Raw genomic sequence first — 27,695 nt, forward strand, 5'->3', positions numbered from 1 at the left:
CAGCCATTCTAGGAGTTCTTGTTAGTGTGAGACAATTAGAAAAGCCTGCCAAACAAAATGATGATATAAAGGGAAAACCCTAAATATTTGAAAGACAATATATGAATATAAAGAGGTGTGTAAAAAGGGATTCTAACCTCTCTATAAAAATAGAATAGAAAAGGAAAGAAAGAAAAAATCATTGAACAGTTGTATATCACCTTGCGAAGGCCTGGTAGGTTCTTGGGGATGAGTCAGAAACGCGGGGGGGCGATGCCTTGTCTTCCTGGGGGTGGCATCTAGCTGACAAGCAAAGGAAACTAAGGTAGGTTGGAGCGAAAATAAAAGTGAGCATCAAAAAATGATTACGTGTCACCTTGCAAGGGCTTGGTAGGTTCTCGGGTACCGAGATAGGTCCTGAGGCATGTCACCTACATGCAAGGACTTCTAAAAAAAAACCCTATTTATGAAGCTTGTAAGAATAATATATCCCCCTATTTAAGCTTATAAGATATATACACGTATGACCTTTTATGTATCCCCTTTTTTAAATGTAAGTCTTCATAGAACATATACTAACTTTCTTTAAAAGTTGGAGTTATCCTAAGCAATTAAAAGTATCAAAATGGTCATATCACAAAGTGATTTATGTAGTGACACTTGGATACCATCGAAGTATGTGTCGCAATGTTTTTGAATGCCCGTGCCCCCTTACCACATGAGGAGAGAGAGTAGGGAAATCGAACCCCTTTATACTTAAAGTGACTATACCAAGCGGACACCAAGCTCTATTTGGAAGAAGGGGAGTTGAATCTCTCTATCAAAACCATGGGAGAGTGCCAACTCCCCCCCTCCCACACTATGATTAATTCAATAACCCTACTATGTGAGGGTTTAGGGTTTTAACCCTACTTGTCAAGGTCTCTTGTATGCCATGGAGAAACCAATCTATGGAGAGAGGTGATCAAATGCATCCTCTGCCCTTCTTTTTTCCCTCTATCCCGTCCTTAAATTTAAGTTCAATATAGGAAATTAAGAGGGGTCTAGCTCTAATCTATACGCTTAAGTGTCCCCTTCCAAAAACCCCCTCCCTTACACTCACGTGATACCATAAAACATCTATAGTGAACCCCTCGAGAGTAGGAACTCCTGGTTGAGTTGTCCTTTGTTAGGTAAGTAGTTCAAATCACCACTTAGGATGACCTCTTTGATAGTTCTTTTTAGCTTGCTTGTGTTATTGGTTAGTGACTTGTTTTGGCCTTCTATTGGATTATGCTAGGCCTACTCCTTGTGGATTTCATTCCTTGGTTTTGTCAAGGGGTAGAGTGAAAGCTGTGATGTGTTTTGTTGAGTATTTTCTGTATCAGCTTGATGCTCTTTATGGTTGTGTTGATGTGCACATCTATTCATGGGATTTGCCGAGTTAAGTCACCCTATCCCGTAATCGCCAATGAGAGCTAAATTTTGCACTCGAGAAGTGCTTAAAATTAGCCAAAAAAATCTGAATTTCAAGGTAAAAATAGACTTTGTCGAAGGTGGCATAGGCAATCGAGTTGATTTTAAGCACCAAGCAGCCGCCGGGTCCCAAAAGTGCTTTAAAGACCCATCGAGCAACAGTTGGGGAATTTTCATAAATTTCCATGACGTCGAATGAGACTTTTTTGGACCTCGAATTGGACGCCAGATGTGAGAATGGGAGTGCCCGAGGTGGAGGGACAAAAGATGTCAAATGTAAATGAACTTTAGGGGGAAGGTGGGAGACCCTTGGGGCCTCCCACCTCCCAAAAATTGATGAATGGGGGGGACCATTTTTTCATGGCATGGAGGAGAAAAATGGCGACGTGTTGCAGGGCACCGATTTTTTAGGGAGAAGGGGCAATGATCACTTCCATATAACCCCCCAGACTAATTATATACATGATCTACACTCTTTCTTCACCTTCCATTGCAACTCTCCGCTCATCCAATGGCTGCTGCTGAGAATGAGATTTAGTCTTTCTCTCTCCTCCCTCTCTCTCCCCTCTATGGGCTGTTCATGCGCATTACCTTCTTGAAGGAAGAATCGGGAAGGAGATTGAAGGAAATGATGATGGAGATTAATGGAGATGCTAAAGATTGATGTGCAGCATGGAATTGAGAGTATTGAAGGCTCTGTCCACTGGTCATGCAGTCATTCAATGCGTCTTGGGTTTCGTAGAAACACGGTATGACTATTTTTTATGAAGGAAATGAAGGTTTTTCCACATTTTATGATGGAAATGATGTTCTTATGCGATGAAAACTTGTTTGAGTGTTGGTTGCATCATGTTGAATTGTTGTCTATTACAAAATTATGATTTCGTAATGATTTACATGTACTATTTATATCCCGCAAAACTTGAAATGTGGTTTTTAAGGGTAAAATGATGGTTTTGTCGTTTCGGGTGTGTGAAATGTGTTCCTAAGGGGAAAAATGGAAAATAAATTAAATTTCAGTATGCTAAATTGATTGGTATGGAAAAAATAAAAAAAATAATAGTGATTATTGATAAATAAATGCTAAAAATAAGAAAAAATAGGGAAAAAATAGAAATACGCTTCATAAAAATAAGGGAAAATGACTGATGATGCATGAACGCAAGATACCAGCAAAAATGAGCAGCAAGACGAGCTGTGGTATCTCCAGAAGTACCATGTACCCTAGCAAAGTGGAGGTAAGAATCGGAACACGCTGCAGAAGTATCCCAGGACCCTGGAATGAAAGGCCAATTAAACACTGGACCTGTCACTGAATCATGTAATGTCCACTGTCTTCTATGAAGGATGTCACCATCATACCCTGGGGTATCTAGCACTATTTGGGGAGGAATGTTAATGTTATCTGTCGGAGAGGGTAATGGAATGAAAGGAGAGCATTGTAATGGAGGATAGGATAGATCATAAAAAGAGGGTAATTGAAGGGATAAAGAAGGCGGAAAAGATGGAGAATATACCAAAAATGTATGAAGGGATTCTGTTGAAAAAACTGAAGGAACAGGAGGAATAGTAGGTGGAATGTCAGAAGGAGTAGGAGATACTATAGGATCAGCAATGAAAGGACATGTAGTGAATACAGGAATGTGAGGAAATCCTGAAGGGGTAAATGATAAGAGAGGAATATTATCAGGGTTAGATGAAAGAAGAGAAACATATAATGGGAAATGATAAGACATTAGGGAATATGATAAAAGATCAGCAGGATCTAAAGGATAAATAGAACATCGGAAATTTAAATTCTGAAAGAAAGACTCAATAAATAATGGGTTATCAGCAATGAAGCTCAACAACTGAGATTGAAGAGGCTAGATATCTGATTTATGAAAGACACTTCTGAGGCGAAGAGGTTCCAAAGCAACATCCTCCAAAGGTGGATGCCAAGCATATCCCTTGCACCAAGACGTCTACTCATGATAAGTTTGTAAACTTTCTGCTAACAGAAGCTCAACTGAATGTACATACATCACTACCTGTAAGATGACATCTCCCACATAAACATTTAAATCTTCCTCATCAGGGATCTATAAATAGCCTGTAAGATACATGAAAGAGAGTAACTGGACCTCATGGGAAATCAAGTCATCCACAAATCTGTCAAAAATAGCTCGTAAGAGATCCGTAGGCCAGAGATTGGACCATCCATCCTCTGGAGGCTCTAAATCCACATTGCTCAAAGAAATATATAAGGCAAACCTCGATGATATTTCACCCAAAATGATGGAGGAGGTGACACCAATTCAGTATAATGGACAAAATCACTCTGCACACAATCCATCCGCTCTGCTGAAGGTGATCAATCTTAGTTGAGAACCCATCACAGAGCTTAGCCTTATGTTGCAACTAATTAAGCTCCTCTTGGGATGACACAACAGAAGATACAGGAGCAGGAGGGGAAACAGAAAGAACATCCACCTTCTGATTAAGTACTTCAATGAGTTTTTGTTGGGACTCTACAATGTCCTGAGATTGTTGGAACTGACCCTCACTGGTAGCAAGCTTAGTAGCCAAAGTGACCATCTCTGCAAGGGAAGAATTCTTCTCAAGCATCAAAGATGCATTCTCTTCCTCTAGTTTAACAACCTTAGCTTCTAGCTCCTGAATAGTGACCTTCTGTGAATCCATTAAGGTTGTGGCAGTAGTCATCTGATTGTGGATATCACTGAGGATAGCCCTTTCTGAAGACAGATCCTCCAGTGCCTTACTCAATTGACTAGTGAGGGAATCCACCTTGTCTTGCATGGAAGTGTAAACACTGATATATAGTGTCTGAAGACAGAAAGTAAGGGAAGTTTCCAAAGTAGACTGGACATTGGAAACCATCTGTGGAAGCATGGGTCCAGCTAAAATGGTTTGTAATGATGAAGGGATCTGTGAATCTAATCTTCCTTCCTTTTGAGCGGCAAATAGATTGGTACAGGAAAGGAATGCAGGAAAGGCACTGCCAGACACAGCAGGAGTGGATGTTTGCACCAATGGATCTTGGACAGAAGGATTGGAAGGTCCCTTTGTGCGAAGGCGTTTCTTTCTAGAAAAAATAACAGGCGACTCCTCATCTTCTGAATTAAGATGCATGGGCCTAGGAGAAGAAACTGATACTGTAGGCTGCACTGGTAAAGGAGCTGTGGATCTGGCACTGGAACACCACCAGGAGGAGGTGCAAAAGTAAGGATCTTCTGTAGGAAGGCACCATAAGAAATAGTACTATTTTGACATTTCCTGACACGCTAGAAATGCTGATCCATCTTAGATAACAGGAAACTTGCCCAGTTGAATTTAGCTCCCTCCAGAATCTTCACAGAAGTTGTGAATAATTCTTTTGACAGGTATTTGGATGCATTCTTGCCTGACATGAACCGGTCCTGTAGGAACTGGCATAACTACTTCCAGATTGGAGAAGAAATGTGGGCAACAGACACCCCTGAGCTATTAATGAGCTGGTTAAGAAGTAAGGGAGTGGAAGTTTCCTTCTTCATCAGTGTAACTATCTCCTCAACCGTCAGTAGCTAGTTACCACTGGGCACAAAGGAAGCAGATAAGGGCAAACATAATGCTTCACTGATATTGGCTACTGATAAACAGAATGTCCGATTGTAAGCCAGGCCAGACTGGTTTTTGTAAGAAGCAAGGAAAGAATAACACAGCTTCTCATCCACAGGTGGTAAAGTGAGAGCCACAAATGAGTGAAGGCTAGCTCGTCGAATACAATCTGCCTCTAACAGAAGAGAATAATCATGGACCGTAAGAGGAACATGCTAGACCACAATGGGAGGCGTAGAAAGAGGTGCCATTCAGACTATGGTAAAAGAAAAAAAACCCACATACACAACTAGGAAAACAAAAAGAAAACCTGCAAAACCCAAAAACAAAACCAAGACTGAGACCATCGATAGGAAACTGACTAATTAATATGGCTGACTGGACCATAACAACCCCCAGGAAAACCACATCCTAGAAAAAAAATAGCATGACCTCTACACACGTGTGACCGAAAGCTTCATGCTATGCAAACATACATGCACCCTGTAACCCCGTATCAGGCAGAAAATAAAATAAAACTACATTCCGTAGCCTAGACAGAGACTCAAAAAAAATCATGACGCAATTAAAAATACCATGTGGACCAATATCACATTACTATTCCCACTCCCACGTAGCGTTCACATCCTACAGTGCGGTGGAGTGTGTAAGTGAAACTAACGACTCATTTTTTATTATGTAAACAATTAAGCATCGTTCATTATTACATTAACCCGTTAATGCATGGTGAGTCGACATCGTAACCCAGCCCCACTCAAATTTTGACACGACTGACTGACTGACTAGGTCTCTACTAATGCAATTCCTTGTTATAATTAGATGATGTGTGGCACTTGCGTGCATGCATGCGTGACTTCGGGGGTTGATTTTAATTACAAGTTAATGTGTCTGAAACGTGTGTGCGTGTACATTTGTGAATTGATTTAATTTACAACTTATGTGGGTTAGGGTGCAAAGGTGCTCGTACAACGGCGAGGGTTCTTTTTACAATTAACGTCCGGTTCATTTTATTTACAATTTATGAGATGCAGTCTGTTAATTATGTGTGTACAACGTTCGGTTGATTTTATTTACAATTAATGTGTGTTATTGTGCAAGTGAGAGAGGGAAAAAGAAATGAACCTGGTAATGTGTGGGTCTGCTTGCGAAGTCTGAAATCACAACCTCCAAAAGTGGAATGCCCAGTCCACATAAAATCCACAAAAGGACAAATAGTCGACTGCCAAGAGTCGTCCTGTTGGATAGAAAAACAAAAACAAGCTAGCACCATGACGATGACAAAGAACAATGAAACGGATGATCAAAAGAAAAGAAGAAGAAAATGTATGTCTGGGATTTATTTGGATAGGTTGATTTGTAGGGTTTTTATGGTTTTAGGTTGTGGTGTTTGTTGTTTGTTTGTGTTTTGTTTTTGTTCTTTTCTTTTTTCTTTTTTTCTTTTTTTCGTGTTCTCTTTTTTTTTGTTTTAATTTTAACCAAGAACCCAAATTTTCCCACTACAAGGACGGAAACCCATATTGTTTCAATGTGATGGAAATATTCAGTTAATGTTGGGGAATTGCGAAAAACTTTGTTTTATAATAAATACATTGTCATGAGATGTTGCAAAAAATAAATAAATGTCCAACATTATGTAAATAATATTTATTCCAAAAAAAAATCCAAATTAAGAAAGAAGGTAAATGTGATTTTTTAAAAGAATTCTAATTATTTTCTAATTTTTATGTATTTTTTTGTAATTTTTTAGCAATTTCCATCAAATTAAAAAGATTTTCAGCCAATTTGGAATTTTTAGGAATTATTTAAATATGATTTTTCAGGAAAAATTTATAAAATGGTGGAAAAAGGTTTCAGTAATTTTTGGTAATTTTTTAGAATTTTTTAGAATTTTATTTTTTTTTCTAATTTTAAGTGTGTTTAATGGAGTTTTAGATTTAAAAAATGATATTCGGGATGTCAAAAAGGAATACCCGGACACACATGACAGCTGTGCGTGCACAAACCAGCACGCACCACCTCACCGACAAATCCAAACGCGCTCCCGTGCGTGAACAGTCGCTAAAAGACACGCTCCCGCGTATACACACGCGAACCATCACTAGGAGATACGATAAAAACCGCAGCAACACGGGTGGCCGTGTAAAAACCATGGGTTACAGTAGGTGTTGATCCGGTTTAGTGGTTGGACTCACTGTGGGAGGGGGTGAACCGGAGCGAAGGGAGGGAAGGGTGGGCTTAGGAAGGGTTAAGGTGTGGTGGGGTTTAAGAAGGGTGGTGGGAAGGGGTAAAACAAAGCCTTGGACCGTCTTAAAATTAGTTTGCAGTTTAAGAAGAAATACCTTCATCCTACTTAGTAGGAGGGTTATCTTGATTGTATCCACTCTCTTCTTTTTAATGGAAATTTCTTCTTTCTCTTCACCATTTTTGAGGAGTTGTGCCATTCAGATTATATTTGTGTATGGGTATTTTTTGTATTGGATATTGTTGTTTTTCTTGGCGGATGAGGAGCTGATGAAGATGGAGCTGTGAAGATTGATGATATTGTTTATTTGTTGGATGAAGTTGCAGTTGAAGATTTGGAAGCTGAAACATATTATATAGGTTTTATGAAGCTGATGTTGGGGTCGTGATTGTAGCTGGTACATTGTACTGATTGAAGATTTTTTAGCAAGAGATTAGAGCTTTTATTCATTTTTTCCTGAGGTCGCGAGGACGCTTCCTTTTCTAAGTGTGGGGATATGTTGAGTGTGCAATATTTTGGTTTTTGGGCTGATTTTTTATTGTTTTTGATGATAAATGGTTGTTTATTTTGAAGTGTTTGGATAAGTTTGAAGGGTTTTTGATGGTTTTTGATGAGGATGTTTGGTTCTGTAAGGTCTGATTTTCTTCTGTTTTGTTCTGTTTTGTTTTTGTTTTGGTAGTAGAGATGGATGAATGAATGTTTTGAGAGATGATTGAAGTGGTGTGAAGAGGTTTATGAAAGATTGAATTGGTTTTGTTTTGGTTTTTATGATTTTTATGGGTTCTGTTGATCTTCTGTGAAGTTCTGTAAGCTTCTATAGCTCTGTTGTTCTATACTTCTGTTGCTCTGTGGTTCTATTTTATTGTTTCTGCTGAGTGTTATGATGGATGTGTGGATATTTTGGGAAGTGTTTTTGTCTTAGGAAAGGATGAATGGAAGCTCTATCCAAGCTAATTGAAGTGAAGAAGTAACTGCTGAATATTTACAGAAGGTTACAGAAGACAGTGACAGAAGACAGATCTCACAGGACACTAGGAAGTCTCTGGTGACCTTTCATACCAGACATACCTTTTGGGAGGTGTATCCACGACCTACAAAAGATTATTGAGAGTGATTATTGATTATTGTAGTGAGGATATGATGTATTATTGATGGAGAGAGAGGGAGAGAGTCAGAAATAGTCAATTCTATCAAAACAATGTAATTGTATATGAGAGATTGAGAGAGAGAACTATGAAGACATTGAAGATGAATAATATGTGATGTTTTCCATTCAAAGATGGTGTATTCCTTTGTGTTCTTTGTTATTTTGATGGAGATTATGAAGATTATGAAGAATATGGTTGATTTTATAAAATCCGTGGGAGATCTACATGATGCTGCATGAAGATTTGTTGTGCCTGGTGTTCTTTTCTTCATTGTGATCATATAAAACCTAATAAAAAAGCTTGTTGATGATGACAAGATAGATTTTCTTGCAGTAGAAACCCTATTTACTTGGTGTCTCTCTTGGGGCTCCAACCAACGATTGCATTGTCTAGCACTGAGGCAGAGTACAGGGGTGCTGCATTGGCAGCATGTGAGATTTCATGGATGCTCAAGCTTATGGTTGATTTGGATATTCAGATGGATGCTCCAGTGACCTTATTATGTGACAATCTCAGTAGTGTACTCCTAACAACGAATCCAGTATACCATGCCAGGACAAAACACATAGAGGTACACTACCATTTTATCATAGAGATGGTTCTTGGAGGGAGAGTAGATCTTATGCATGTGAAGACTGATGAACAGGTTGTAGATATCTTTACCAAGTCTTTGGGTAAAGATAAATTTAGTGTTTTTAGACAGCTACTTGGAGTTCATCATATGATTTGAGCTTGAGGGGGAGTGTTAGAATATCAAGCTCATACTATTCTTCTGTTGGCCTTATCCAGCTGTATTAGCAAGTGTGGGACATTAAATAAGTCGGTGGTCTTAGACCCAGTGTGAATGGTCCTACGGACCTTAGTACTATTGTATACACTTACTCTGTGTGTGTGGTTAAGAGAGAATGAATGAATGAAGAAGAAGAGAGCATGCTTGCTCCTCACTCGGTCTCTGCCTCTCTCAATCTCAACAAGGTTCGTCCTACGGAAGGGTGGTCCCGGTTGGCCGAGAACTTTTCTCGAAGGAATTAACAGCAAGGTAACGATTTATGCTGTTTTAGGGGAATGGAATGGGACTATGCCTTACGGGCAGAGAGGTTGAGCTTCACATCCCTCTCGTTTTCCATTCTCCTTGAACCAAGTACAGTATAAATCAGCTTTGACCCTGATGTTTTTGCGTAAAGTAGTTCGTCCGGGGTTCGACGCTAGTTACCTCCTAGGAACTTGACCATTAGGGAAACCCTGATTCAGGTCGATCCTAAGTGGGAACGGCCGGAATGCTTCCACTTTGTGGCAGACTCGGGAAGACCTAGATCGCAAACCCCGTGACATTTCGTGGGAGTGTCGGGCGGTGCTTTCTGGACTCTCTTCTCGATGGGCTGCTAAGACGTGTCCTACAAGTGGACAGGTGGACACGTTACAAGTACATTTGTCATGTATTTTGTAAAATATTGTGTTGTTGTGTTTTCAATTTTCAACCTAGAAATCTTATACATTCATTTGGGTTTTGCGAATTTTGAATATTTTTAAATCCACTTTTGTCTGACAAATTTTTCTCTTTGTAGAACTATTCAATGGCAAAGAAAGATAGCACATCCAAAAAGGAGACCCAAACCATTGATGGAGTTAGTGGTGATTTTGTGTATCCATGGTATGTGGATGTCTATGATAGTCAAGGAAAAATGGCTGACAATGTTCTCTTATTTACTTTAAAGAGTGATATTGCATTTTTTCAGTAAGATGGTATCATAGAGAAGATAACAGATGGATGTGCTGGGAAAGAGGGAATACCATGTAATCTTGTTAAGATCAAGGGGAAGAATGTAGTATACAAACTTGATCCTTTGTCATTTCACTTTGCCCGTATTAAAGAGGATGAAGAATATGTTGAGATATCGAGCTCCACTCGTGATACGCCAGGGTGACCGTTGTGTATTTATGTCACCGACTTGTCAATTGCAGACGCGGTTGGTACACCTCCTATGAATAATAGCTACATGATAGCTATCCTTATCTACTCTAGTTCGTGGCTCAGTTAGTATGCCACCTTAGTTAGTTGAGTTTGGTTTGAGACCCATATATAGGGTTCTTCTATTTCTTTGTACTTGAGTTCTTTTGGCTTACACAACTAAGAAGAGGAAAACTGTTTTCAGCCTCCACCCTTGTGTGTCTTCCCCCATTGTGCAAGCAAGAAAGCTTCAAGCGAGACTCCTTCCTTCTCTCCCACAATCTTGACATGGTATCAGAGCCTTGTTCGTGGTAAGGAGCTCAAGAAAGCAAGCCAAGCTCGCGGTGGTCTGGTAAGAGGAGCAGTGTTGCTTTCATTTTCTGTTTTGGGAGCAGATCTCTGCAGGTAGCACAGCCGGAAATTGCAGGAGTGCATTGTCTCAGGTTGAGACGCCCTTCGCGTTAAAGCAAGAGGGCAGTGTATGCTACGGGGGAGCATACACTGTTTTTTTGATTTGAGGCCATTTCGGGGCCTGTTTTGAAGGCGGAAGTTTTCTGCACGCACTCAGGAAAAGGCCCTGTTTTATGCTGTGCGACCACTATTCTACAGGTCGGTGAAAAGTTACCACAGAGATTGCATCGTATGCTTGTGTGCAGAGACATTGGGAGTTACAGAATCATCCCTTTTGCCTGTTGATGCAAAATCGTCACTAGGAAGTGACTGTGTGGTCAAATACCACTTTCGCCAGTTTTGCAGATTTGCCCTTGTGAGGGTGAAGCTGTGTTTTTTGCAGTGACAGAATTTTTTGCAGTATTCTGTAATGGCGTCTGATTCTCTTTCACAGATTGTAACTGAAAAGCTTGACAAGAACAACTTCCAAGCATGGAAGTTTAGAATGACGAATTTCCTTATGGGAAAAGGATATTGGGAATTTGTTGCAGGAAATGAAGAAGAACCAGTTCTTCCTGATGTTCCCAATCAACAGCAAATGCAGGCATTCAAAGCATGGCATGAGAGAGCCAGGAAAGTTATGTACTGGCTGTCTATCAGTATTTCAGACTCTATGATTGTGCATATTCAGGATGCAAGTACGCCAAAGGAGGCATGGGATACTTTGTCAAAAATGTATAGCACAAATACGCAAGCCAGGAAAATGCAGCTCAAGCAAGAGTTGCATAATGTGCAAAGAGAAAGTATGAGCATCAACGACTACCACATGAAGGTGAAGAAGATTGCAGATGCACTTGCTTCCATTGGGTCGCCAGTGGAAGATGATGATTTAGTTTCCGTGACCTTGAATGGTCTAGGAAAGGATTATGCACAGTTTCGGACATCCATTTCAGTTCGTGAAAGATTTCCTGATTTTGAGGAGTTGATTGCTCTTCTAATTTCTGAGGAACAGAGAAATGGTGGTGCATCTTCTTCAGGAGGAACTTCAAAAGAAGTTGTCTTCTACTCAAATGCTGAAAGAGGTAGAGGCAGAGGTAGAGGCGGCCGATTTGGAGGCTGTGGTAGAAATCAGAATATGCAGCAAACTCAAGAAAATCAGTCCTATGGAGGAGGACGTGGTAACTCTAGAGGCAGGGGGAGCCAAAGAGGCCGTGGTGGATGGCAAAGAGGCCAAAATGCAAATAGCAATGTTGAATGCTATTACTGTGGTAAAATGGGTCATATGGCTAAAGACTGCTATAAAAAGCAGAATGACATCATGAATGGAAAACTACAACAAGGAAATTATGTATCCTCTAGTAGACAGGGTGATGACAGAAATGAGCATCTGTTTATGGTGCAGCACATGAACAATTCTGTGACAAGTGCAGAAGAAAGCAACGATGTATGGTATGTTGACTCAGGTGCATCAAACCACATGACAGGTCATGCAGAATGGATGGAGGATGCAAGGAAAATGGAAAAACTAGGATTTGTGGAGACTGGTGATGATACTGCACATCCTATTGTGCAGATTGGAAAAATTCCCTTGTCTATGCAGGATGGGAAAAAGAAATACCTGTCTGATGTATTTCATGTCCCGAATATCACCAAGAATCTGGTTTCTGTTGGTCAAATGGTTGAGTAGGGCTTGCAGGTCAGATTTAATCCTCATGGATGCTTTGTTGAGGATATGAAAAATAAAGGTCGCTTGATAGCAAAAGGAAAGAAGAAGGGCAGAATGTTTACGTTGGATGCAGACATGTCTGAATTGAGTGCAGCAATGTTTGCACATGGGACCGGTGTAGTTGCAGATATTGATATCTGGCATAAACACATTGGTCATGTTAATGTACAACGACTTAAATCAATGCAGGCCCAAAATATTATTGCTAGATTGCCTAAATTCAAGGTTGCAGAAATGCATAAGGTATGTGAAGCCTGTCAGTTTGGAAAACAGGTAAGGAAACCATTTCCTAGACATGTTCAAGAGAGTGAGAAGCCATTGGAATTAATCCACTCTGATGTGTGGACTACTAAAGCTGCATCTCTTGGAGGCTGTCATTATTTTGTCACTTTTATTGATGACTATAGCAAAAAAATTTGGGTGTATTTTATGAAAAAGAAAAGTGAAGTTTTTGGGCATTTCAAAACCCTTAAAGCTATGGCTGAAAAAGAAACAGGTCTGCAAATAAAATGCCTGAGGTCAGATGGAGGGGGAGAGTGCCTCTCAAATGAGTTTGCAAGGTTCCTGCAGGAGCATGGCATAAAGCAGCAATATTCATGCAGTTATACCCCACAACAAAATGGAATTGCAGAAAGGAAAAACAGGCATATTGGAGAGGTATCTCATGCCATGCTCAATGAAAAAGACTTGTCAGATTTTTATTGGGCTGAAGCAGTTGCTACAGCAATCTACATAATGAACAGGACTCCCACTGCAGCAATACATGGAATGACTCCAGAGGAGAGGTATACTGGTAGGAAACCAGATATTTCTCATTTGAAAATTTTTGGTTGCATTGCCTATGTACATGTGCCAGATGAGCTGAGATCCAAGTTGGATCCAAAAGCTGAGAAGTGCATCTTTATTGGTTACTCTCTGCAGCAAAAAGGGTATAGATGCTATAACCCTTCTACTCGTAAGTTTACAGTGAGCAGAGATGTTGTTTTTGATGAGATGAGTAGCTGGTATAAACCAGTAAATGTGATTGATGATGTAGATGCACAAAATGGTAATGCTGCACAAAATTCACAGCAGCAGTCACAAAATATTAGTGGACCTGGAGCGTCCTCTAGTAGTGGTTCACATTCTTCGCCATGGACAGGCAGATTGAGATCAGGAGAATCTTCTCAAAGCAATGCAGATAGTGGTATGCAGGTATCACGAAAAGGAAAAGAGAAGGTTGATCGGCCCATGTTTGATGTAAATGCAGGTCACTCTTATGTGGATGGTGAATCCAGTGGCTCAGAACAGAGCATTGATGATGAGTTGGGTATTCCTTCTATTGTTACACCTGGAGTAAGGAAGACCAGGGATGTTTTGAGAGCACCTGGGAGTGAACCCACTTTGCGCAGGTCTACCAGAGTTAGGTATCCTGTGGATAGGCTGAAATATGATGGATTTACAGCCATTCACTATACATATATGGTCAAAGTGATACAGGAACCAGAACCCACTTCTTTTGAGCAAGCCATGGGAAAAGAAAAATGGGAGAAAGCCATGGATGAAGAAATGGATGCCTTGGAAGCAAATGCTACATGGGAATTGGTACCTTTGCCTGAAGGTAAGAATGCTATTGGCTGTAAGTGGGTTTATAAGGTGAAGCACAATGCAGATGGTTCTGTGAACAGATACAAGGCAAGATTAGTAGTCAAGGGGTATGCACAAACATATGGCATTGACTATGAAGAAACATTTAGTCCGGTTGCAAGGATGGCAACCGTAAGAGTAGTCATTGCTATGGCCTCATCAAAGGGATGGTCTTTACATCAGATGGATGTAAAGAATGCCTTCTTCCATGGTGATTTGCAAGAAGAGGTCTATATGGAGCAGCCACCAGGTTATGTGCATGCTGTTCATCCTGAGTTTGTTTGCAGGTTGAAGAAAGCCTTGTATGGCTTGAAGCAAGCACCTAGAGCATGGTCTGACAAGATAGGACAGTATCTTGTCACTATTGGCTTTCAGATTTCCAAGGCAGATTTCTCACTTTATGTGAGAAAAATAGAGAAAGGTATTATGCTACTTGTCATTTATGTTGATGATTTGATTATGACAGGTGACAATGATGAAGATATCCTTCATGTGAAAATGCTATTGAAGCAGAAGTTTGAGATGAAGGATTTGGGAGAGCTGCGTTATTTCTTGGGCATTGAGGTGATTAGATCACCAAGTGGGATTCAGCTCTTGCAGAGGCAGTATGGATTGGACATGCTGTCCAAATATGGGATGACAGGCTGTAAGCCTATTTCAGTTCCTTTGGAGCAGAATGTGAAGCTGAGCACAGATGCAGGTGAGCTTCTAGAAGACCCTACTATGTACAGATGCATAGTAGGAAGTTTGATTTATATGACTATTACCAGGCCAGATTTGAGCTATGCTGTTGGATTGGTAAGTCAGTTTATGCAGGCTCCAAGGAAACCACATTTGGATGCGGCTAGACGCATACTCAGGTATGTGAAGTCCACATTGCAGTATGGACTATTTTATGAGACTGGGGTTCAGATACAGCTGCATGGATACACTGATGCTGATTGGGCTGGTAGTATTTCTGATAGATGATCTACCAGTGGATATGTGTTCTCTTTTGGGAGTACTGCAGTCACTTGGAGCAGCAAGAAACAGCCTACAGTTGCCTTGTCGAGCACAGAGGCTGAGTACAGGGGTGCAGCAATGGCTGCATGTGAGGTAGCTTGGTTTCATAAGCTACTTTATGATATGCATCAGTCTACAGATGGGCCAGTTGTCATTTATTGTGACAACATGAGTAGTATACACTTGGCAAATAACCCAGTCTATCATGCTAGAACAAAGCACATTGAGGTGCATTATCACTATGTGCGAGAGAGGGTTTTACTAGGTCTTATTGATCTAGTTTATGTCAGCACAGAGGATCAGGTAGCTGACATATTCACGAAGGCATTGGGCGCAGAGAAGCTGCGCAAGTTCAGAGACCTGATTGGTGTGCAGGAATTGGGATTGAGCTCGAGGGGGAGTGCTGAGATATCGAGCTCCACTCGTGATACGCCAGGGTGACCGTTGTGTATTTATGTCACCGACTTGTCAGTTGCAGACGCGGTTGGTACACCTCCCATGAATAATAGCTACATGATAGCTATCCTTATCTACTCTAGTTCGTGGCTCAGTTAGTATGCCACCTTAGTTAGTTGAGTTTGGTTTGAGACCCATATATAGGGTTCTTCTATTTCTTTGTACTTGAGTTCTTTTGGCTTACACAACTAAGAAGAGGAAAACTATTTTCAGCCTCCACCCTTGTATGTCTTCCCCCATTGTGCAAGTAAGAAAGCTTCAAGCGAGACTCCTTCCTTCTCTCCCACAATCTTGACAGAATACTCTTTGAAAACAATGGGATGGACCTTATTTGAGGAGATAAAGGGCATAGAAGACATTATATTAGCATTCCAAGCTGTCCAAAATAGTGAGCTACTTTCCCTATCAAGAAAAGGTGATCGCCCCAACAAAAGAATGAAGCTCCAAGATAACAAATAGGCTTGAGATCTTCACCTTCTCCTCAAGAAGAAAATAATTCACGGAATCCCACAAGCTCAAAGTCAAAATCACCTCAACAAAGTTCCTTGTCACAAGCTCTTGTTGTTAGTATGGCTGCTAACACTACTGAGAATGATGCCACTTTACCTTCCATGCTAGAAGTTACACCTGCAAATCCAATAATTTCTCTTGAGGTCAAGGGAGTAGAAAGAACATTCGATTTTCTTGAGATAGTTAAGAAGAAGGGAAAGAAGGAAGAATCAAGATTTCACATGTTTGAAAAATTCTTTCCATTTTTTCCAACAACACAATTTCCTATTCTCGTCAATAGGTGTTATGAGGCACCTCCTTTGTATGCTTATAGATCATTGTGTTGGGATTATGTAGAGAAGCTAACCACGTCTTTCATAAAGAATCCCATGAATCTAGCAATAACAACATATCTTATGCCTTTTGTACAAGACAACAATTAGAAGAGACCCATGCATCGTGATGAGGTGGATGCTAATAAGTTGGACACTTATAGTTATTGGATTATATCGGGGCTTCACTCAATTCATGCAGCAAAGATATATATTCAGAGTAATACTACACGTTGTCTAGCAACCAAGCATTTATACACCACAAGAAATGCTAGAATATTAGTTGATTGTCCTGCGAAAATGTGCATTGCGCTTTCACGAATGACAAATATGGAATCACATAATGTTATGAAGAATGCGCCTTATGTTGAGCAACTTCAACAATTAAGAGATCAATGTGGCTAGCATTTGGTTCTCCACCAAAACCCCAACAAGGGCTTTCTAAGACAAGCTCTCAAAGAGTACCATGGCAGGTAATCACATATAAGCTTACCTTCTCTTTTTGTGAAGATTAGTATGATGCTCTTTCTTTTGTTCTATGCTCACTATTTTGATCTTTTTTTTGTAGAGATTTGTGGCATACATTGGAGAAAATTGTGCATCTAGAGATTGCCATATGACTGTTAGCTCCCAAGAAATATTTGATAGTTGGATCAAAATCATGAAGAGATACTCTAGAGGTGAGCTTATATCCCAAGAGGAGAGTTTGAGAAAAAAGGAAAGGCAACCTTCTCCTGCTGCATTTTGTTGCCTATGGGTTTAAAGGATGGAGACATCCTTACATTACAAGAGGAGATCAATGAAGGTCATATCCTTTTTCTTAGAAACAAATGTGATAAGGAAGATATGATTGACATGGAAATAAGGGCTAAGCAAATCAAGCAAGATAGGGTCCTAAAGGAGGAATTAGTCACTCTTTTCGCACAAAGCTCAGGTTCCAAAGTATCATAAGGGGGTTATTGGGCCCTCACCGTCTTGCTGAAATTAATGCATCTATGAATCCATTTATTCTACCCTTAATAAGATATGACTTGGGCCTAGATGTGTTCATCTTTATTTTGTATTCAGCTAGATCAACATCTTCATATCATGGCTTTTCCAAGCTTTTTTGGCACAAAGGGGAGAAAGCTCTAGATTTTTTGGATGACTTAGAAATGGCCTTCCTAGTCACAGGTCGGGACGATGAAGCAACCAAAGTACGGGCCTTCTCTTTAGTTCTAAAGAGTGATGCTCAAGTGTGTTATCAAGCTCTCTGGAAGGCTACAAGGGGTAACTGGGAGGATCTCAAGATGGCATTTGTGCATGAGTACCAAGATACAGAGCCTCCTGAAGATATTTGGAGACAACTCCTAGATCTTTGCCAAACCCTGCTCTATTGGACCATCATTAGCAAGCTAGAGGCATGAATGCCTCTAGTCTAAGGGGAGGGATAATGATTCGGGATTTTTAAAACCACATTTCTACCACAAAATTTGGCCAAAACCCCTATCAAGAGCCTTACCCATAGCCTAAACCCTACATCTTATCACTTTGGGTTTACTCTTCAAGCACTAGTTATGCTACATTGCTTCTTGGTTATGGTAACTCTAGCAAATGGGGGGAACAAGTTCTTAGGAGGGATGTCAATGTAAAGGGTAAAAGGGATGGTTATCTTAGTGAAGGTGGAAATAGATTACACCTAGGACTTGAGTGAGTGCATAGATTTTTCAAAGATCTAGCCTCCAACTACATGTGGGTTCCGCCTACATCACCAAGATTTGGAATCTATCACTATCATTAGAGGATACCTCACCCTTGTACACAAGTCAATATCCACATCATGGTGTCATTTGGATCTTACACAAAAGCTTACAATCATGGACCCCTTCTGTCACATGTTTATATGTATTTATATATATATAAGGAACTAAAGTCAAAGCATCTTTTGGAAGCCATTTTTTATAATCTCAATAACTCCCAAGGGAAAGCAAATTTCAAGAAAATTCTTGCATTGCTTGATCGGTTTCGACCTAGTCTACAAAGTCGCAGAAGATTTTTTTTTTCAGATTCTTCATCGATTTGAAATTACGAAGGCGCAGACTGCTGGCTACATGCAATTTTCTTCTCTCTTTCACCACATCAACTTTCTATTTTATCATTCTTGTAAATATATTATAATAATATAATTTGGGCACCCACCTCTTGTAATCTAGCTCCCTTTCTCTATTTTTTCTACCATCACCCTTGGCTTCTTGCATGATGACCAAGGTGGGGACTTGTCCCATCCAATATTCTTCATATTTTCAAAGATGCCCTACATCATCTAGAATTATGTTAGTCAAGAAGATGATCTTAATCTGATCTCTCATAGAGGCTATATAAGGAGCCCATGGAGATGTAAAGAAGGACAATGACAATGGCAAGGACAATGACAAGCACATAAGAGCACTCTAGAATACCCTCATGCTAGTCCATCTCTTTGAGGTAAGCTATGAGTGAGTCTCTTTTATTATGTAGCATAATGGCAAGCTTCCTCTACCTCTTCTCGTCTTCTCTCCTTCTCTTCTCATCTTCTCATTCCATGAATACATAATGGCAAGCTTCATCTACCTCTTCTTCTCTTGTCTCCCTCTCTTCTCATCTCTCTCTCTCTCTCTCTCTCTCTCTCTCTCTCTCTCTCTCTCTCTCTCATATTCTAATATGGTGTCTAGTACATATATTCTCTCTTGTGAAGTTGTGCCTTGGTTCTTTCCATTCTCTTTGAGACAAGGGATGTCCTAGTCCATCCTCCCTTTGGCTAGGTGGTGCCCCTCTTTAGTTCTCTTAGTGAGGATTGGAGGCTGGGTGGGTAAGAGGCAACCCATTCATCTTTTTAGCCCTCACTATGTCTTTAGTTTTTTAATTTTTTACAAAAGGTACCAAGCATGCTTGGTTTAAAAAATCTACTTAAGTAAATATTTTGCTGAAATAGTATTAAAGAGCTCATTAAAATTTATCATCCTTTGTAAGGATAACTGTTTAATTGTAATCTAGTGTGTAAGAATACTTATCATAATGAAAAGTTTAAGCTAGCTATGCAAAATTTACTTAAGTCTATTTTAGAACTTATTTCAATTAAACTCTTATATGTGTTATGTAATGATCTTGTCATGTTAGATTTGTCCACATGGTTAAATCTCTTATCTCTTATAGCCTCTTTTACTACATCACTAGTGTATGTCTATGCATGTACCTTAGGATAAGAGAGCCAATAACATATTGCACACCCCAAAAAAGATTCATTGCACCTCCTAAAGGAGTTTTACCTAAGTAGCAAATATTGAAACAAATATTTCACTCCAATGTATCTTTTGAGATGTCTATATGGAATATTAAGATAAAATCCTTGTTACAATTCATGAGTTTAAATATCTATGGGATATATGTTGAGATATCGAGCTCCACTCGTGATACGCCAGGGTGACCGTTGTGTATTTATGTCACCGACGTGTCGGTTGCAGATGCGGTTGGTACACCGCCCATGAATAATAGCTACATGATAGCTATCCTTATCTATTCTAGTTCGTGGCTCAGTTAGTATGCCACCTTAGTTAGTTGAGTTTGGTTTTGAGACCCATATAGAGGGTTCTTCTATTTCTTTGTACTAGAGTTCTTTTGGCTTACACAACTAAGAAGAGGAAAACTGTTTTCAGCCTCCACCCTTGTGTGTCTTCCCCCATTGTGCAAGCAAGAAAGCTTCAAGCGAGACTCCTTCCTTCTCTCCCACAATCTTGACATGGTATCAGAGCCTTGTTCGTGGTAAGGAGCTCAAGAAAGCAAGCCAAGCTCGCGGTGGTCTGGTAAGAGGAGCAGTGTTGCTTTCATTTCCTGTTTTGGGAGCAGATCTCTGCAGGTAGCACAGCCGGAAATTGCAGGAGTGCATTGTCTCAGGTTGAGACGCCCTTCGCGTTGAAGCAAGAGGGTAGTATATGCTGCGGGAGAGAGCTTTAGCTCTTGGCGACCCTGTTTTTTTGATTTGAGGCCATTTCGGGGCCTGCTTTGAAGGCGGAAGTTTTCTGCACGCACTCAGGAAAAGGCCCTATTTTATGCTGTGCGACCACTGTTCTACAGGTCGGTGAAAAGTTACCACAGAGATTGCATCGTATGCTTGTGTGCAGAGACATTGGGAGTTACAGAATCATCCCTGTTGCCTGTTGATGCAAAATCGTCACTAGGAAGTGACTGTGTGGTCAAATACCACTTTCGCCAGTTTTGCAGATTTGCCCTTGTGAGGCTGAAGCTGTGGTTTTTGCAGTGACAGAATTTTTTGCAGTCTTCTGTAATGGCATCTGATTCTCTTTCACAGATTGTCACTGAAAAGCTTGACAAGAACAACTTCCAGGCATGGAAGTTTAGAATGACGAATTTCCTTATGGGAAAAGGATATTGGGAATTTGTTGCAGGAAATGAAGAAGAACCAGTTCTTCCTGATGTTCCCAATCAACAACAAATGCAGGCATTTAAAACATGGCATGAGAGAGCCAGGAAAGTTATGTATTGGCTGTCTATCAGTATTTCAGACTCTATGATTGTGCATATTCAGGATGCAAGTACGCCAAAGGAGGCATGGGATACTTTGTCAAAAATGTATAGCACAAATACGCAAGCCAGGAAAATGCAGCTCAAGCAAGAGTTGCATAATGTGCAAAGAGAAAGTACGAGCATCAACGACTACCACATGAAGGTGAAGAAGATTGCAGATGCACTTGCTTCCATTGGGTCGCCAGTGGAAGATGATGATTTAGTTTCCGTGACCTTGAATGGTCTAGGAAAGGATTATGCACAGTTTCGGACATCCATTTCAGTTCGTGAAAGATTTCCTGATTTTGAGGAGTTGATTGCTCTTCTAATTTCTGAGGAACAGAGAAATGGTGGTGCATCTTCTTCAGGAGGAACTTCAAAAGAAGCTGTCTTCTACTCAAATGCTGGAAGAGGTAGAGGCAGAGGTAGAGGAGGCCGATTTGGAGGCCGTGGCAGAAATCAGAATATGCAGCAAACTCAAGGAAACCAGTCCTATGGAGGAGGACGTGGTAACTCTAGAGGCAGGGGGAGCCAAAGAGGTCGTGGTGGATGGCAAAGAGGCCAAAATGCAAACAGTAATGTTGAATGCTACTACTGTGGTAAAATGGGTCATATGGCTAAAGACTGCTATAAAAAGCAGAATGACATCATGAATGGAAAACTGCAACAAGGGAATTATGCATCTTCTAGTAGACAGGGTGATGACAGAAATGAGCATTTGTTCATGGTGCAGCACATGAACAATTCTATGACAAGTGCAGAAGAAAGCAATGATGTATGGTATGTTGACTCAGGTGCATCAAACCACATGACAGGTCATGCAGAATGGATGGAGGATGCAAAGAAAATGGAAAAACCAGGATTTGTGGAGACTGGTGATGATACTGCACATCCTATTGTGCAGATTGGAAAAATTCCCTTGTCTATGCAGGGTGGGAAAAAGAAATACCTGTCCGATGTATTTCATGTCCCGAATATCACCAAGAATCTGGTTTCAGTTGGTCAAATGGTTGAACAGGGCTTGCAGGTCAGATTTAATCCTCATGGATGCTTTGTTGAGGATATGAAAAATAAAGGTCACTTGATAGCAAAAGGAAAGAAGAAGGGCAGAATGTTTACATTGGATGCAGACATGTCTGAATTGAGTGCAGCAATGTTTGCACATGGGACCGGTGTAGTTGCAGATATTGATATCTGGCATAAACGCATTGGTCATGTTAATGTACAGCGACTTAAATCAATGCAGGCCCAAAATATTGTTGCAGGATTGCCCAAATTCAAGGTTGCAGAAATGCATAAGGTATGTGAAGCCTGTCAGTTTGGAAAACATGCAAGGAAACCATTTCCTAGACATGTTCAAGAGAGTGAGAAGCCATTGGAATTAATCCACTCTGATGTGTGGACTACTAAAGCTGCATCTCTTGGAGGCTGTCATTATTTTGTCACTTTTATTGATGACTATAGCAGAAAAGTTTGGGTGTATTTTATGAAAAAGAAAAGTGAAGTTTTTGGGCATTTCAAAACTCTTAAAGCTATGGTTGAAAAAGAAACAGGCCTGCAGATAAAATGCCTAAGGTCAGATGGAGGGGGAGAGTACCTCTCAAATGAGTTTGCAAAGTTCTTGCAGGAGCATGGCATAAAGCAGCAATATTCATGCAGTTATACCCCACAACAAAATGGAATTGCAGAAAGGAAAAACAGGCATATTGGAGAGGTATCTCGTGCCATGCTCAACGAAAAAGACTTGTCAGATTTTTATTGGGCTGAAGCAGTTGCTACAGCAGTCTACATAATGAACAGGACTCCCACTGCAGCAATACATGGAATGACTCCAGAGGAGAGGTATACTGGTAGGAAACCAGATATTTCTCATTTGAAAATTTTTGGTTGCATTGCCTATGTACATGTGCCAGATGAGCTGAGATCCAAGTTGGATCCAAAAGCTGAGAAGTGCATCTTTATTGGTTACTCTCTGCAGCAAAAAGGGTATAGATGCTATAACCCTTCTACTCGTAAGTTTACAGTGAGCAGAGATGTTATTTTTGATGAGATGAGTAGCTGGTATAAACCAGTAAATGTGATTGATGATGAAGATGCACAAAATGGTAATGCTACACAGAATTCACAGCAGCAGTCACAAAATATTAGTGGACCTGGAGCGTCCTCTAGCAGTGGTTCACATTCTTTGCCATGGACAGGCAGATTGAGATCAGGAGAATCTTCTCAAAGCAATGCAGATAGTGGTATGCAGGTATCACGAAAAGGAAAAGAGAAGGTTGATCAGCCCATGTTTGATGTGAATGCAGGTCACTCTTATGTGGATGGTGAATCCAGTGGCTCAGAACAGAGCATTGATGATGAGTTGGGTATTCCTTCTATTGTTACACCTGGAGTAAGGAAGACCAGGGATGTTTTGAGAGCACCTGGGAGTGAACCTACTTTGCGCAGGTCTACAAGAGCTAGGTATCCTGTGGATAGGCTGAAATATGATGGATTTACAGCCATTCACTATGCATATATGGTCAAAGTGATACAGGAACCAGAACCCACATCTTTTGAGCAAGCCATGGGAAAAGAAAAATGGGAGAAAGCCATGGATGAAGAAATGGATGCCTTGGAAGCAAATGCTACATGGGAGTTAGTACCTTTGCCTAAAGGTAAGAATGCAATTGGCTGTAAGTGGGTTTATAAGGTGAAGCACAATGCTGATGGTTCTGTGAACAGATACAAGGCAAGATTAGTAGTCAAGGGGTATGCACAAACATATGGCATTGACTATGAAGAAACATTTAGTCCGGTTGCAAGGATGGCAACCGTAAGAGCAGTCATTGCTATGGCTGCATCAAAGGGATGGTCTTTACATCAGATGGATGTAAAGAATGCCTTCTTGCATGGTGATTTGCAAGAAGAGGTCTATATGGAGCAGCCACCAGGTTATGTGCATGCTGTTCATCCTGAGTTTGTTTGCAGGTTGAAGAAAGCCTTGTATGGCTTGAAGCAAGCACCTAGAGCATGGTCTGACAAGATAGGACAGTATCTTGTCACTATTGGCTTTCAGATTTCCAAGGCAGATTTCTCACTTTATGTGAGAAAAACAGAGAAAGGTATTATGCTGCTTGTCATTTATGTTGATGATTTGATTATGACAGGTGACAGTGATGAAGATATCCTTCATGTGAAAATGCTATTGAAGCAGAAGTTTGAGATGAAGGATTTGGGAGAGCTGCGTTATTTCTTGGGCATTGAGGTGATTAAATCACCAAGTGGGATACAGCTCTTGCAGAGGCAGTATGGATTGGACATGCTGTCCAAATATGGGATGACAGGCTGTAAGCCTATTTCAGTTCCTTTGGAGCAAAATGTGAAGCTGAGCACAGATGCAGGTGAGCTTCTAGAAGACCCTACTATGTACAGACGCATAGTAGGAAGTTTGATTTATATGACTATTACCAGGCCAGATTTGAGCTATGCTGTTGGATTGGTAAGTCAGTTTATGCAGGCTCCAAGGAAACCACATTTGGATGCGGCTAGACGCATACTTAGGTATGTGAAGTCCACATTGCAGTATGGACTATTTTATGAGACTGGGGTTCAGATACAGTTGCATGGATACACTGATGCTGATTGGGCTGGTAGTATTTCTGATAGACGATCTACCAGTGGATATGTATTCTCTTTTGGGAGTGCTGCAGTCACTTGGAGCAGCAAGAAACAGCCTACAGTTGCCTTGTCGAGCACAGAGGCTGAGTACAGGGGTGCAGCAATGGCTGCATGTGAGGTAGCTTGGTTGCATAAGCTACTTTATGATATGCATCAGTCTACAGATGGGCCAGTTGTCATTTATTGTGACAACATGAGTAGTATACACTTGGCAAATAACCCAGTCTATCATGCTAGAACAAAGCACATTGAGGTGCATTATCACTATGTGCGAGAGAGGGTTTTACTAGGTCTTATTGATCTAGTTTATGTCAGCACAGAGGATCAGGTAGCTGACATATTCACGAAGGCATTGGGCGCAGAGAAGCTGCGCAAGTTCAGAGACCTGCTTGGTGTGCAGGAATTGGGATTGAGCTCGAGGGGGAGTGTTGAGATATCGAGCTCCACTCGTGATACGCCAGGGTGACCGTTGTGTATTTATGTCACCGACGTGTCGGTTGCAGATGCGGTTGGTACACCGCCCATGAATAATAGCTACATGATAGCTATCCTTATCTATTCTAGTTCGTGGCTCAGTTAGTATGCCACCTTAGTTAGTTGAGTTTGGTTTTGAGACCCATATAGAGGGTTCTTCTATTTCTTTGTACTAGAGTTCTTTTGGCTTACACAACTAAGAAGAGGAAAACTGTTTTCAGCCTCCACCCTTGTGTGTCTTCCCCCATTGTGCAAGCAAGAAAGCTTCAAGCGAGACTCCTTCCTTCTCTCCCACAATCTTGACAATATAACTAGTTCAAAAATAGAATGGTTAGTCCTTAAGAAGAAACTATGAAAACTTATCCAAATAGTGTATAACTTATCTCAATTAAATTATCATGTGTCACTTATATGTGACATAGTTTTGGTCACATGGTCAAAAGTATCATATTTAAATTTTCTTTTAATAATTAGGACTAATAAAAACATTCTTTGTACATGCCATTTTAAAGGCCTTTTTAGAAACCGAGTATGCTTAATATTATAATGATAAGATAATTTTTACAACTAATTACAAGAATCTATTGTTAGTATCTCAAGTATACTTATAATTAGCGATAAAAAGTAGGTATGAAAAAATGACTTTATTAGAATAAATTTTACTTCAAAGAAATCGTTATATTTTTTTTTTCACCTCATGATATTACTCTTTGTTAGATTTGTCCACATGGTCGAATGTCTCTTTAAGACATCATTTATTAAGTAGTACCTATATATGTATTTGTCAATGTGAAGTTAAATTGCTTTAGTATTCTATGCCAGTTTATAGCTCAAACATTAAGTAGAATGATAAGGAAGTAAATGAATCTAATCTCCTTCTTTTTCTTCTTTGTAACTTCAACTAAGACATCTATGGTTGGATATCTAACAGATTCAACAACAGTAGAGCACGATGATGTGATTGATGTGTCCTTGATAAGAAATGCAACACAATTATGTGTAATACTTGATCTCAATGGTCGTCTTTTACTACGATGCTTTGCTAAGTCTAAAAGGTTTCAAAGCTTTCAAATGGAAAAGCAATGGCTTGTTCTTCAACCAGGATGTATGGAGTTTCTTGAAGCCTTTTTTGCAAGATTCCAAGTGGGAGTTTGGTCAACAACTTTACATAAGAATGCCATGGTAGTTATTAAGTGCTTGGAGATCCATGACAAAAAGGAAGTATCCTTTCTTCATGATTTGGTGCCAAGAACAATATTATAGACATCGACTCAAAATCATATATAGGCCAAATAAGATGGGAGTAGAAGCAATGTTCAAGACTCTGAAGTATATATGGGATCAATATGGAGATGTTTGTCAACGTACCAAGACTATTCTCATAGATGACAGTCCTTACAAAGGATGTCCAAATCCTGTTGAGAATTGCATTTATCAAAAAACATTTGATATTGATCGTGAAGACTCTATCTTGATTAAAGAACTTCTACCATACTTGACTTGCTTAAGAAAATACCATGATGCATGCGAAGTCATCAAGTTTGATCGATATGGATAAGATCCAGTTCAATATGGACATGAATTGTATGCTCAATTCAAGGTTGTCATTGATGAATGGACTAGAGCAGAGATTGATGGTATTTCATCTTCATCATCAGCACCGCACCAGATCATAATTGATAAAGATGGAATATATGTTCAACCTTCAATTACTTCTTGCTTCAAGAGACCATCTATTATACAAACATCCTCAACAAATGCCTCACGTCATCCGTCTCTTACATTGAGTAGCTCACAATTATCCATGTTGAAGAAGACTCCTTTAGTTTCTACTTTGAAGATATGGAAGTAATGCAATGTAACGTGCTCACCTATTGGCTGTCCAAGCACATTTTTAGCGGTCTATGGAGAGACAAGTCTAAGCGACGCTACCCGACACTTCCATGGAATGTCACGGGGTTTGTCGCTTAGTGTTTTTTGAGTCCGCCTTGCAACGGAATGTTTGTGGCTGAACACACTAGGATTGACATGAAACTTGAGTCCCTAGAGGTCAAGGTCTTCTGATAGCATTCTAGCATCGGTTTTGGACATTCTACTTTACACAGAGATAACCAAGCCGAAGCAGACCCATGTCGCACTTGGTTCAAAGAGAATGGGAAACAAGAGGGATGCGTCACTCTACCTCTTTGCCCATAAAGCATAGTCCCATTTCGGACCCCTAAAATAACATGAGTCAGGGTTCTAACCTAACGATTTCTAAGCGTCGGCTCGTCATAGTAAACCCTTGCGAGAAGCCTCCCAGTTCTTTGGGACCACCTTTGTTGAGATGGTAAGCTCAACACATGCGGACATTGATGATGGACTGCCTGGCTAGATGGGTGCGCACGTCTACACTTAGCACATTGGTGGTCATTATGATATTCACATAGCCACTGACTTATCACTTATTATATTTAGTTTGTTACACCTACCTACAGCTGGCAAAGACATAGCGCTAGACGATTAGCATAGTCAGTTATGCACTGTTTGACTTAGTAGGCCACTTTCCTTTATGTTGTATCTTATCTATACTTTGTGTACATTGTATAGTGTATGGAAGAAGAAGAAAAAATCAGCAAGAAAACGTTTTGGC

General features: G+C 40.3%; 1 protein-coding gene across 1 annotated transcript in view; it reads left to right on the top strand.

Moving 5' to 3' along the window:
• The window catches only part of LOC148026167 (putative pentatricopeptide repeat-containing protein At1g03510), a 42,994-nt gene extending 37,833 nt beyond the window's left edge, over positions 1-5,161 (top strand). Inside the window, exons 3-5 of the mRNA XM_087692060.1 lie at positions 4,412-4,656; positions 4,818-4,939; positions 5,094-5,161. Of these exons, the coding sequence (XP_087548186.1) occupies positions 4,412-4,656; positions 4,818-4,939; positions 5,094-5,161 (435 nt within the window). The remainder of the gene's footprint in view (positions 1-4,411; positions 4,657-4,817; positions 4,940-5,093) is intronic.
• Positions 5,162-27,695: the final 22,534 nt, after the last annotated feature.

The sequence above is a fragment of the Lygodium microphyllum genome, chromosome 14 (genome assembly GCF_053477565.2).
Source record: "Lygodium microphyllum isolate KBCC chromosome 14, Lygodium_microphyllum_v1.1.10, whole genome shotgun sequence".
NCBI lineage: Eukaryota > Viridiplantae > Streptophyta > Polypodiopsida > Schizaeales > Lygodiaceae > Lygodium > Lygodium microphyllum.